Source organism: Amphiprion ocellaris, chromosome 2, assembly GCF_022539595.1.
Source record: "Amphiprion ocellaris isolate individual 3 ecotype Okinawa chromosome 2, ASM2253959v1, whole genome shotgun sequence".
Classification (NCBI taxonomy): Eukaryota; Metazoa; Chordata; class Actinopteri; family Pomacentridae; genus Amphiprion; species Amphiprion ocellaris.
The window spans coordinates 11,454,629-11,467,277 of NC_072767.1; the positions used below are offsets into that span (position 1 = coordinate 11,454,629).

Genomic DNA, 12,649 nt, shown 5'->3' on the forward strand with positions numbered 1-12,649 from the left:
ATGTGCCCCATGTAAGATCCATTTAAAAGCAATGTCCTGGAACCCAACTCCACATTGGATGCTGGAATTAAAAGATTCTTCTGTATAATAGTCCTTTCTTGTATTTTTAAAGTGGTCAAAATTAGCAACACTAACAGAAACATACAAATGACAATTACTGTATATTTTCTGATATCAGGTTCCTTGTTATTACTGAAAACCCTTTAAAGTTGGAATGAAACATCAAAGACTCTACTCAAGATCCTCCTTGGTGAAACAGTTTTTCATTTAGTGAACATGTCTGTGTAGAGTTTTAATATGCTGAAAGACATAGCACAAGTGACAACAGCAGTCAGTATCACTGCTAAGTATTTTCACCTTCAAACTGCAATGTGTGTAGTTTTGGAGAAAAGAGTTCTATAAGTGTAACTCTGATACACAGAAAGATTTTAAGGAGTTTAATGCATGACTTTAAAGCAATAATTTGTTGAGTATATATGTAAGCAGCCACATTAAAGCTGAAACTTATTCTGGCATCTTAAAAACGTGGCCAAACTGAGGAACTTTGCTCCAAGCTATAGTTATAAAAACCCACTTGCACCTTTATTACTTATAGAGTGAGCTGCTGTAATGTACTCCTTACTGGCCTCCCTAAAAGAACGATGAGACATTTGCAACTCATTCAAAGCTCCATCTAGCTGCTGTGGATGTTCATAGTGGTTGTACAGTAAAAATACCAGAAACCAAGCAATACACACCCCTAACACAAGAGAAATGCCATCTGCATCTTTACTACTACTACTTTACCCTAGACACTGAAAACATGTTTTCTTTTGTATATAGATTATCATGTTTTGAAAACACTCACACATTTTGCTCTCAGAGAACATTGAGTGAAGAGGCCATGTGCTTCTGTCTGTCTCCTTGAAATTGATGGAGTTGCATTTGGGTTAGCAGCTTTAGAATAGAACAGGTTCAGTAGTGACTCATCGTTATGACGCTGTTATTCACAGTCTGATTTGCAGTTTGGTTTTAATGGAGTAATTTAAATCTCTCTCAAACCTTATGATGGAGACACAGAGACTTACTATGTTTAAAAAGTCTCCCAAGTGTTTCTGACCCATAGATGACAAGATTGTTCATTTTAGCTTTACAGTTGTGGAAGTTGTTCCTGACCTGTTTTGCTCTGTCCACGGGCATTCCTGGTCTCATCTATAAATATCACCTCTGTGCTTCACTGTCAGGGCTATACATCCACTGTGGTACTCTGGCTAGGTTCACACTGAACATGCTGAACTCCATCTGAGTCAAACACATTTTTTGTTGTTGTTGTTTCATTTGACTGAAAAATGTGCCCCCATTATTTATCAGGCTTCTTTTCATGTTCTTTGGCAAAGTTTTGTCTTGCAGTTTTGTGCCAAAGAGCAACAAGGTTTTTTTTTTCTTGGACAGTGCCCACAGAGGCTAATGTTATGAATTGTCCCTCACAGCATCTGAGCTCTCACAGAAACTCCAGTTTCCATTGATAACTCTGAGTGAAGTCTGAAACATTTGCGCGTCAGTTTTCAGTGCTGTGCAAGTAGTGCACGTTCTGTGGTGTAAATTTTAGGAGGATGACCATATTGTGAAATCTCGCAATTAGATTTTTCAGGTCCTATGGTAATTCTATTTAATGTGGATTCAGGATGCAGACATGAAAACAGACACACCTCATAGACCCAAAACTGATAAAGTTCTGATGTTCACACCTCCTTTTGTAACCATGTTCCTGCAGTTTAGGCTAATTGGGAAACACAAGTGTAGTCGTTTAGTTTCAGCGATCACAGGTTAAGTTCTGTGTCAGTGATCACAGCTGGATTCACTTCTGCTCCATTGAGTTTCTGCATTGGGGCCTTTATACTTGCTATAGTTTGTTTTTGATTGTTCATAGTAGATAGTTCTCTACTTTTTAACTTTTTTAGGACAACACAATAAAATGTCATGAAAGGTCTGGAATATAATTGTATACTGTACACTAAGTTAGTGCTGCTGCAGTACGTTGAAACAAAGCAAAGTAGTAACTGTGCTATGATATGATGTAACTGAAATACTTAGAACAAAATTACTTGACCAGTTAGTCAGCGGTCACCAGCACAAGTAAACACGCTCTATCAATATCAGGTTTTCAGAAAATGACTAATTTTTCATGTGAAAATGTGAAGAGCAATGGAAACTGGGCAGAACACGGTGCAGATCACAATGACACCAGTAACAGCAGAACAACACACATATGAATGATCTGATGTTTAATACACAAAGGGTCACATTTAATGGAAGTAGTCCAATCTTTGCATCATATAATGTATGTTTCGAGCCCTGGTCACACATTCCCCATTTCTCTCAGCAACTATTCCCAGTGTTTAGCTCAAACTTACTGTGAAGTTGACATTGCAAGAGCAGAGCAATTGCATGGGATCTTTAGTTTCTGTTGTGAACACAAAGGCAGTCTATTGCAACCAATACAAGTGGCCTGGTTATACTTCCAGGAAGAAATATGTATATCTTACAGCTGCATCCTGTGGCCAACATGTGTAACAGCTCCTTCATTAACATCTGCTGAAGCTGTACAGCAGAACAACCATATCTGTTAATCACCCGAAAGGTTTAGTGCCAGTGTCTGGTTCTGGTGTGTTTCATCTCTATGGGATTTCACACAACCCAGGATTAAAACTTAAGACCTTGGTACTTATAAAGGAACTCATTTTCAAACATAAGTTGAGGACATAAGCATATACTGTTGTAGATATTAGTTCATTTTTATTGCAAAAGATAAAATCAGATTGCAAAAGTCTGAACGAATTAGGATAACATAATTGGGACAAGGAAGAAGACAAGAAGAATCACAAGGTAGCAGATGTGCAGGTAGAAAATATTGTGTTTCTTTTTACTTTGGGACAACTATATATCACATTTGAAGGGCAAAACAAGACACCAGCTGTACAATCTTCAGATTAGAAAGTCAACAAGAAAAACACTCAGAGAGTGCAGTACTCCACTCAGTTGTATCATTTCCGACGAATGAAATCTTTAAAAAATTTGTGGTCCGCAATGGTCGATTTGTAGTAGGATCGCATTCATATGATCGTCAGCAGGCAGCTTACATAGTGTTTACTTGTTATAGTTTCAGTGACGCCGTGCCGCTATCTCGCAATGATACAGAAACCTTTAACAAATCCGTGGATCCAGACTGTAAGCCACACCACTGCCAAAATCTAATCACTTAGTCCTTGGGTCATTTCTGACCTTCCCTGAAAGTTTCCTCCAAATCCGTTTTTGAGTAATGTTGTGCACAGAGAAATCGTCACAAAACTCTGCCAAGGAACACAGCGGAATTCCACATTGGTGAACCTCAGAAAAGAAAATGAAACTCATCTGAATGGGAACAACAGTTGTAGAGAGATGGTTCTGCAAAAGGAAAACAAAAAAACAAACAAAAAAAACAAAATTCTGCCAGAAAAATACTGGTTGTTAAATCTGTTTGAAGGTTGATAAATCTGTATCATATTGTGTTGAAGCTTCTCTCTCTAAAAGCATGCTGTGTATGCATTTATACATCTGTTTTCTAATTTAGAATAAAGTAAATTTACACGACTTATCTTCATGTTGAATATTTATGAGGATCTGTTTTGAATTCTCTTCCACGGATACTCAGGCTGCAGACGTTCTGCTCAGTCTCCACTGGGAGGCGCAAAAGGCGGGCGTGCGATCAAACAAACACATATTTGTACTTCCATTTTTGTGAGGACACCTTTTAACATTATACAATATTATACACTCCCAGCTTCCTGCTCTAACCTTAACCATCACAGCTAGTGTCCAGTCCCACTACTGACTCTAACCCTGACTTAAAAAGGATTATGCTGTCTGTGGACTAACAACAATACAACACCTATTACAACTAGAACTATCTACTTGAGCATCCATCCATCCATCCTCTATACACCTTAATCCTCATTAGAGCCGTGGGGGGCTGGAGTCTATCCCAGCTGATTTAGGATGAAGACAGGGGACATCCAGGTCACCAGTCTATCACAGGACTATACATGGAGACAAACAATCACACTTACATTCACACCTAGGGACAATTCAGAATCACCAATTTACCTCAGCATGTTTTTGGACTGTGGGAGGAAGCCGGAGAACCCGGAGAAAACCCACGCATGCACAAGGAGGACATGTGAATTCCATGCAGAAAGATCCCAGGCCTGAGCAAATGATCAAACACCAAATTACATCTAGGAGGATAATTCTAAGAGACAATGTTCATGTTCCACTACAGTAAATATCACCAAATGACAGGCGGGTTTCGTCCCTTAGTCGCCATGTGTAAGTCTCCTAATATTTTTCAGGTAGGCTCTCAGCAGGAGGGTCTGTCTGTGGCAGCTCTGTGATGTATTACAGACTTGCACAGAGTGCCGCCATCCCGTACGTCCTCTCTCCTTTATCAAAAAATCCTACATGAAACCTGTGCTGAGCAGCATATCACCGACAAGCCCACATCCATATGCAGTCCTTTTCATTCAATGCATCACCACAAGTGCTGGTTCCCTTAGGTGTCAAGTCAGCCAAAATTACCTCACACCGGAAGTTTCTGAAAGGTAACTTCATAACATAATATTGGTGGTTTATTGAATTAGTATCGCAGCCTTTTTTTGTTGGTGGTTCTATGAGGTGTGTGAAGTAAAGATTATTATGCAATGGTGTTAACATCCTCTCACAGACACTTGAACGTATCTCATGACAATCACTTAAATAGCTGTGGTGCTGTTATGAGATGAAACACCAGGATAAGGAACATCTTGCTGTGCACATGGCTGGCTGCTGACATCAATTCATGACATTTCATAGTACAGGTTACATTACAGTGGGAGGGACAACACTTATTATTATTATTATTATTTCCATTCTTTAAAGGATAGAATGTTTTCCATTAAATAATGATATGTTCTGTTACAATTCAGTTACATTTTCAAGCCACTGATTGTTTTGTTCTGAGCTTTGCCAAATATATATATATATATATATATATATATATATATATATATATATATATATATATATATATATATATATATATATATATAGTATACTACACTATATACTATGTACTATGCTATACTATATACTATAGTATAGTGTAGTACAGTATAGCATAGTATAGTTTTATGTAAGCTGCTGAATACTTGAATTTCCCCTGGGATTAATAAAGTATCGATCGATCGATCGATCGATCTATCTATCTGTCTATCTATCTATCTATCTATATATCTATCTATCTATCTATCTATCTATCTATCTATCTATCTATCTATCTATCTATCTATCTATCTATCTATCTATCTATCTATCAGAAAACCGTTCTGACTGCTGCTTTTACTATGAAGGCGCCGGCCGGAAGCTTTGTGCAATATTGTTGGCAGCTTGACAGCAGTCTGGAAGGAGTGACTCGGTGACTGCGGCGACCGCAATTTCGGCAACATGGGAGACGTTGTAGGATTTACCGTAAACGGCTTTTAAAAACCGTCGGGAAAATGGCAGAGAGGTGAGTCTAAGAGTATACGTGTTTTATGTTTTCCTGCCCGCTGTTTTATTTGACCAAAGGGAAAAGGAAAGAGCGACGAGCCGAGGGAGCAGCCAGCCCAGCGACGAGGCTAACCGCGCTCCGCTCGGTCTCCTTCTCATCAGCTAGCTCCTCACTTATTCTATCACACGATCCAACAATTTTCACACTGTGGACTCGGGTTTGTCTTCTGTCTGCTCGTGGACGTGTTGGTGGTTGGCTTGGCTATCTCGCTCCGAATATTCGTCCAGGTGGAGGCAGCAGTGTGTGGAGGCTGCGTGTGGCTGGAGGAGGATGCTGTTGCACCTGTCGGTCTAAATTGCCGTCTCTTTACTGGAATGCAGCTAACCTGCTTTTCCGTCTGTATGCTAGCAGCAGACCCACCTCTGAGCCCTGAGCAGGTCAGGATGAGGCTGGGCTCGCCACATCATCCACATCCTCGCTCGCAGCATCCTTCGTTCTTATGATGGATTCAGGCGCCTCCCAGGAGGAGGCTCTGGAAATGGAGCAGTGTGGCACCATCCTGTTACCTGCTAACACCATCTTATTTAGCTCTGGAGCTGTCAAGACCTGGGGAAAACCTCGCAGCTATCTAGTGCCTGTCTCTGCTAGGCGTAGGGAAATTGCAACACCAGACTCCTTTGCAGATCATTCAATTTCTTTTGAACTTGCTTCGTAACAAATTTGCGTATTTCGTAACGCACAAATTAACAGCCATTTTTGCATTAGTAGTTTCCTGTTGGGAGGTTCGGCGTTCAAACAACCTATCAGTGGAAGGTATGAATGGAGTAAAACTGCGCCTCTCTGTTCGCCATTATCTCCCAATGCTGGAGAACGACAGAGACGAGTGCTGGAGGAAGCGTTGCTTGGTTTATAAGCCAGTCTTTCAATAGTATCTGTTAATGATGCTTTCAGAATTGAGTAGAGCAGAGGCTCGTCATTCCGCAGCCAGTATTCTACAGCTGCCAGAGAAAAAGATGGGAAAAGTAGAAGCTTATAATTCTGAGTTAATAATTGATAACTGTTAAATTTATGTTGTAGGGGTCATTTGGCCTCATGTAAATCACGACTGCAGGCTGCCCGTGGGCTGTGGAGCATTATACAAATCCAAACATGTTTCTCAAAATCCTAGCACACAGAGCAGAGCCTTAGTTCACCTGACTTATTGATTCGTTCAAAGTGTGCTCATTCACAGGTGCCTTAATGCACGTTGACAGATGTGAAAATGTAGCAGTTGGTGTGATCAGATGGTGGATGAGCTTTGGGAATGGGTGACACAGGGTGGGAGATGGTAGTTTTAAATTTATTTCTGGGCTTAACAGGCAGAGCCTGCTTGATTTTTTTAGGACAAAAATCAGCTATTTGTGTTGTTTATATTAACGAGGAAAAAAATCACAACACGATCTTGTTCACTCCACCTGCTTTTTGCCTCCCTGTACACTACCATTCAAAGGTTTGGGGTCACTTAGAAATGTCCTGATTTTTGAAAGAAAAGCAGTTTTCCTCAATGAAGATAACATTACATGAATGATAAATCCAGTGTAGACATTGTTAATGTGGTAAATGACTATTCTAGCTGGAAACAGCTGATTTTTAATGGAATATCTACATAGGGGTACAGAGGAACATTTCCAGCAACCATCACTCCTGTGTTCTAATGCTACATTGTGTTAGCTAATGGTGTTGAAAGGCTAATTGATGATTAGAAAACCCTTGTGCAATTATATTAGCGCATGAATAAAAGTGTGCGTTTTCATGGAAAACATGAAATTGTCCGGGTGACCCCAAACTTTTGAACGGTAGTGTATGTGTCGTGGTTTTGCGTGGGGTTACATGTTGCCTTCACTCGCACTCAAGAGAGGAGGAACTCCAGGAATATCCACAGCATTTCATGAGTAACAATGACCGCAGTGGCTGGGTGATAATGCGTGTATGTGCTTTGTTATATTGACTAATGAAGGCTTAGTTTAAAGTGTAAAGCTGGGTGAAGCTTACAAAGGCAATGCATTACAAAAATTGTGAACATGAACAATTTTGATATTAGAGTATTAATGAAAGTCATACATAATCCAGGAGTATCAAACCTTTTCTGGTTCATCCCTGTAAACTGAGTCTCTGTGAGTCCACTGATGTGGAGGCCTCAGGGAAAGAGGTGGTTAGAGTTCAGCGTTTGCATCCACACTTTCATCTGTGGTTTTGTTAATGTTAAGCAACGATCATGGCTTTGTTAACTGTTATTCAATATGTTGTGTGCTGTAGATGTTTTTCTGTATTAACTCAGAGCCTGGTCAGTGTCTAACTTTAACCATGTGCCGTGAAAGCCAGAACATAATTTTGAAAAAGGTTCATGTTGATGTCAATAACATGAGCAGATAGTGCAGTTTGAGACAGCATATTTCAGCAGAAGAAACATCCAACCGATTGTCAGTGAACATTTTACTGGTATGTTCAGTGTCAGCATCACATAAACTTACCAGATATGTTACTTTACATTTGCTTGTCATGTAAAAGAAAGCATATTTTGGCTGAAAATATCTTAGTATTTCACTGTTAGTATTTTCGAGGCTGCAGGGATGGTTTTGATAACATTTAAAATGTAATACCTTTGTCTTCTGTTGTGAACAATGCATTAAAAAAATTCTGTCTACAATCCTCAACACAGACAGATGCAAAAGTATCAGCACTACCACTAACACATTTTAAACATGTCATCAAAAAGGAGAGCAGGCTTCCCTTGGAGTACACTAACAGCTGAACATAAATAACAGACTTTCAGTAAAAAGTAAATGCCAATCTTGAGTATGCCATAGTCTACTTTTTCCAGTAATGTTCTATTGACATTTGGTGACCACTTCCAGAACCAGACAATGAAGCAAGATTGTCTGAATTGTTTCAAGCAACAATTAATCAATGCTGATTTGTTGTTGTATGACATTATTGATTCATTAAATCTGTGCTCTTTTTTTCTGCTTCTGACTCTGATATCCTGAATTAGACAAACTATGGAGCACAAGGTCCAAACTGCAAATTCTGGTTGCATATTTGAGAAACATTGGCTCTAGGTACACAGAATCTTAGTAGTGTAATAGTGAAAAGACACAGCGTCACTGAAACTGTGAGGTTTTATCCATTAATGTCATTTTATAATTTTTCATTTTCCAAAATTCTTGCAACACTTCAGTGATGCAGTTGATTCATAGATTAGTCAAGCAACCGAAAATTAATTGAAATCTGTTTTGATAATTGATCAGGAATTTAGTTCTAGTTCAAGCAAAAATGTCAAATATTTAACTTCAACTTCTCAAATATGAAGACCGGGCTGTGTTCGGGGAGCAGAAGAACTGCTAACCCAGACTTAGGATACTGAAAAGAGCACTTCAGCATATTGACCTAGTGGCTGGGCACTAGGTGTGGATGAGCTTCTCTGAGATGCTGAAGGCTCTGGACATTGTTGGGCTGTCTTGGCTGATAGGTTTCTTTAGTGTTCTGTGGAGGTTGGGGACATTACCTGTCGATTGGCAGGTGTAATGGTTTCTATTTTCAGAAAAGGGGACTAGAGGGTGTACTCAAATTATCTGGGTGTCCCACTGCTTATCCTACACAGACAAGTTGGTTCTGCAGGGCTGTGACCTCAGGTTCAGGAGGAGCAATGTGGATTCTGTCCTGGCCATGGAACAGTGGACCTGCTCTTTACCCCTGCAGAGTTGCTGAAGGGGGTCATGGGAGTTTGACTGACCAGTCCACGTGTGTTTTGTGGTCTTGGAAAAGGCTTATGACCGTGTCCACCAGGGAACCTAGGGGGGTTCTGCGGGAGTGTGAGGTATCAAGGCCATCCGGTTCTTGTATAACTAAAGTGAGAGCTGTGTTGGTATCTTTGGGGTAAGTCAAACCTGCTTCTGGGTATACTCTGCAACGACGACTCCTTGTCCCTCTTTGTGATATTCATGGACAGGCTTTTAAGGTGCAGCCGAGGTGAAAAGGGAGTCAGATTTGGGAGCTTCAGAGTTTTGTCTCTGCTCTTCGCAGATGATGTGGTGCTATTGGCTTCGTCATGTTGTGACCTTCATTGGGCACTGAGCCTTTTTATAGCCAAACAGTCAGGATGAGAGTCAGTGCCTTCCAGTCTGCAAGTGCATGATGATCATTAAACTGTTTGGGCATCGCTCTAACCACTGCTAGCTACTGCGTTAGCCATAGTGGTGGAACGTAGTACTTTTATTTCCATTTTGACTCTGTCAGTCTGTCCCTGCCTAATCAGTAGAATAAGCCGTTTAGCTGCTGTGTGGTGCAAAAACAGAGCAGTCTGTAGCTGATTATTTTAAAAACAAAATTAAGATACACCTAATGATCAGAGTTCAGGTGCAGGCAGGAAAACACTGACTGAAGAAAAAAAAGAATCACTACATTCAGTTTTACTTGCTAATGCAGAAGAGGCTACAAAATAAATGGGTATTATTCACAATCATGATTTTCAAGACAAGCCCAGAAATTGCTCTTCGGATCAGCTCTAAGATGAACATGAGCAACTGTGTTCATATTAGGGCTGGGAGGAAGGGGCGCAGCACATTTTCGAGACGAGCCGAATATTTAGACATTCGTCATTAATTGGGCCCGAATGTCTGGAGCCCAGAAATTGCTATTCAGACGAGCCCTAATATGAACATGACCAGCTGATGTATTTACATTCAAAAGCGCTGTTTTCTCCGCTCATAGAAAACAGTGCATGTTGATAAAATCACTCGGTTTTATCTTGGACAAATCTGATATTACAACACCATTTCAGTCTTTTCAAAGTAATTTTTGCTCACACACCTGTCTGAGAGTACTTCAGTCAGCAGCATCTGCTGCAGCCTGTACTGTGAGGCTATTAAGCGAACAGCCGTAACTGTAATGTGTATTGATAAGATGTTAAGCAAGTGAGGTGTCTCGCCTGTGCCTCAGTAGTAGGTGTGGCCAACTGAGAATGTTTGTTGCACCAGTGCAACCATTGACAAAGTTAGTCTGGAGCCCAGTTTTTTGCTGTAAACTCGTAAATTGCTCCCTCTGGGTTAAGATACAGTTGCTGTCTCAAGTGGAGGAGTTAAAGTATCTTATGATCTTTTTAACAGGAAAAAGGAGTGAGTTAGACTGACAGATTTGCTGCAGCTTTAGCAGTGATGCAGGCGTTGTTCTGGACTGTAATGGTGAAGAAGGAGCTGAGCTGGAAGGCTGAGTTCTTCATTTATCAGTCTGTCTATGTTCTATCCCTCACTTAAAACCATGAGCCTTGGGTGACTGAAAGAATGCGTTGTGGATACATGATGTGTCCTCCCTAGGGTGCCTCAACTTATCCTTAGACAGGTGATGAGTTTGGACTTCCGAAGAGACCTTAAGAGGGGCCGGCCTAGGTTGTTTAGGCATCTGATCTGGATGATTCTATACACATCTGGTCTGGGAATGCCTTTGGATCCCCCAGGAATAGCTGGAAAACATAGGTGGGGAGCGAGACGTTTAGAATGACTTGCTTAGCCTAATGCCACTGTGACCTGACTTTCTGGTTGAGTAGAATAAAGTCAATAAATGGATGAATATAAGATAATTTGGCATTTTACTGTCACACACAAGACAGTGAACTGAGTGTTTGAATGTTGGTCAGACAACACCAGAGAGTTGAGGATGTCACCTTGATCTGTGGGAAATTATGTTGTGTTTTTTTTTTTTTTTTGTTATTTTTTTGTGGCATTTTGTTAACAACCAACAAATAACCAGCAGATTAATTGATAATGAAAACAAGTAAGTCAAGACAGACAAGCATATAAACAGTTTGGGTAAAGTATGTCTAGTAGCTGCGGTCCAAAGTCACATCTTAGCATGTGTTGTGGGTGTTGTGGTTGTGTTGCATTGCAGTCTGTTGAGTGTATACCTTCTGTGCTTTTCTTCTGGGATTTTTTTCCAGTGTGATTGTTGAACAATGTTGGTACTTCTATTAACTTAAAAGCAGAGGGTAGAGTTGCCAAAAATTGTACTCAAGTAAGGGTAACATTCAAAATAATATCACTCAAATAGAAGTAAAAAATATTCATCCAAAAAATCACTCAAGTAAGCGTAAAAAAGTATTTGGTGAAAAGACTACTCAAGTACTGAGTAACTGATTGTAATGTCCGATTTATTTTTCAGAAATGATGTGATCAGACAGACAAAAATGTAAAATAAAAGGTGCAAATTCTGGTATTTCCAAATAATAAAATAAAAAAATAGCAAAAAATTAAAAACATCTTTACAAAATGACAACTTAAGGCACAAGAAACACAAATTTCCAAATCTCAGTGTTTCACAACATAAAGCTTTTGAAACAAATACCTGTAATAACATAACGTTTTCATGTTTGAACAGTGCAAACTACTTCCAGTGACAAAATATACTGTATTTTATTCCCTCCAAATGGCACAGGCTCAGTAGATAGAAAATAACATTACAGCTCGGGCTGGATCTGAATATCCGAATATTCGGTCGTCGGATTCTTCCCCACCCCCTGCTGTATCACGCGGGGCTACCAAGCGTGACGTCAAGCTTCACTTCGGCACGGCCGTGTTAGTAAACAGAAGACAAAAGACGAAGACGGAGATATCCATGCTTATGCTATGCTAATGTTGTCGGACTCCGAAGCAAGATCAAACGTCTCGACAACGCCTTAGTTTTTTTTATTCATTGTCTGCCACGTGTGAAGAGTTTGTGCTGCTATGCCACCACAGTTCGTATGTGGTTATGTGACTGCAGGGCGACGTCTGGTGAAACGGAGTCACGTGATGATCGTTGCTTCGCCTGACTGGTGAAACACAGTCATGTGGTAGATCCACTTGGGGCATTTCTCTGGAAAATAAAGCATATCTAATGTGGTAAATAAAAAAGTAACGAGTCGAGTGCACCTCAGTCTAACGGAGTAAGAGTAGCGTTTCTTCTTCACAAATCTACTCAAGTAAAAGTAAAAAGTATGACAGTAAAACTACTCAGAAGAATTTCTTCACAAGAATTAAAGAAGTGCTCAGCTCAGTGAATTACTAAAGAATCATCTGCAGTTTGTAAGAATCTCAC

General features: G+C 40.1%; 1 protein-coding gene across 1 annotated transcript in view; it reads left to right on the forward strand.

Moving 5' to 3' along the window:
* The first annotated feature begins 5,435 nt into the window (after positions 1 to 5,435).
* arhgap39 (Rho GTPase activating protein 39) overlaps positions 5,436 to 12,649 on the forward strand; it is a 96,090-nt gene continuing 88,876 nt past the window's right edge. Inside the window, exon 1 of the mRNA XM_023263378.3 lies at positions 5,436 to 5,560. Within this exon, the coding sequence (XP_023119146.1) occupies positions 5,550 to 5,560 (11 nt within the window). The 5' untranslated portion in view covers positions 5,436 to 5,549. The remainder of the gene's footprint in view (positions 5,561 to 12,649) is intronic.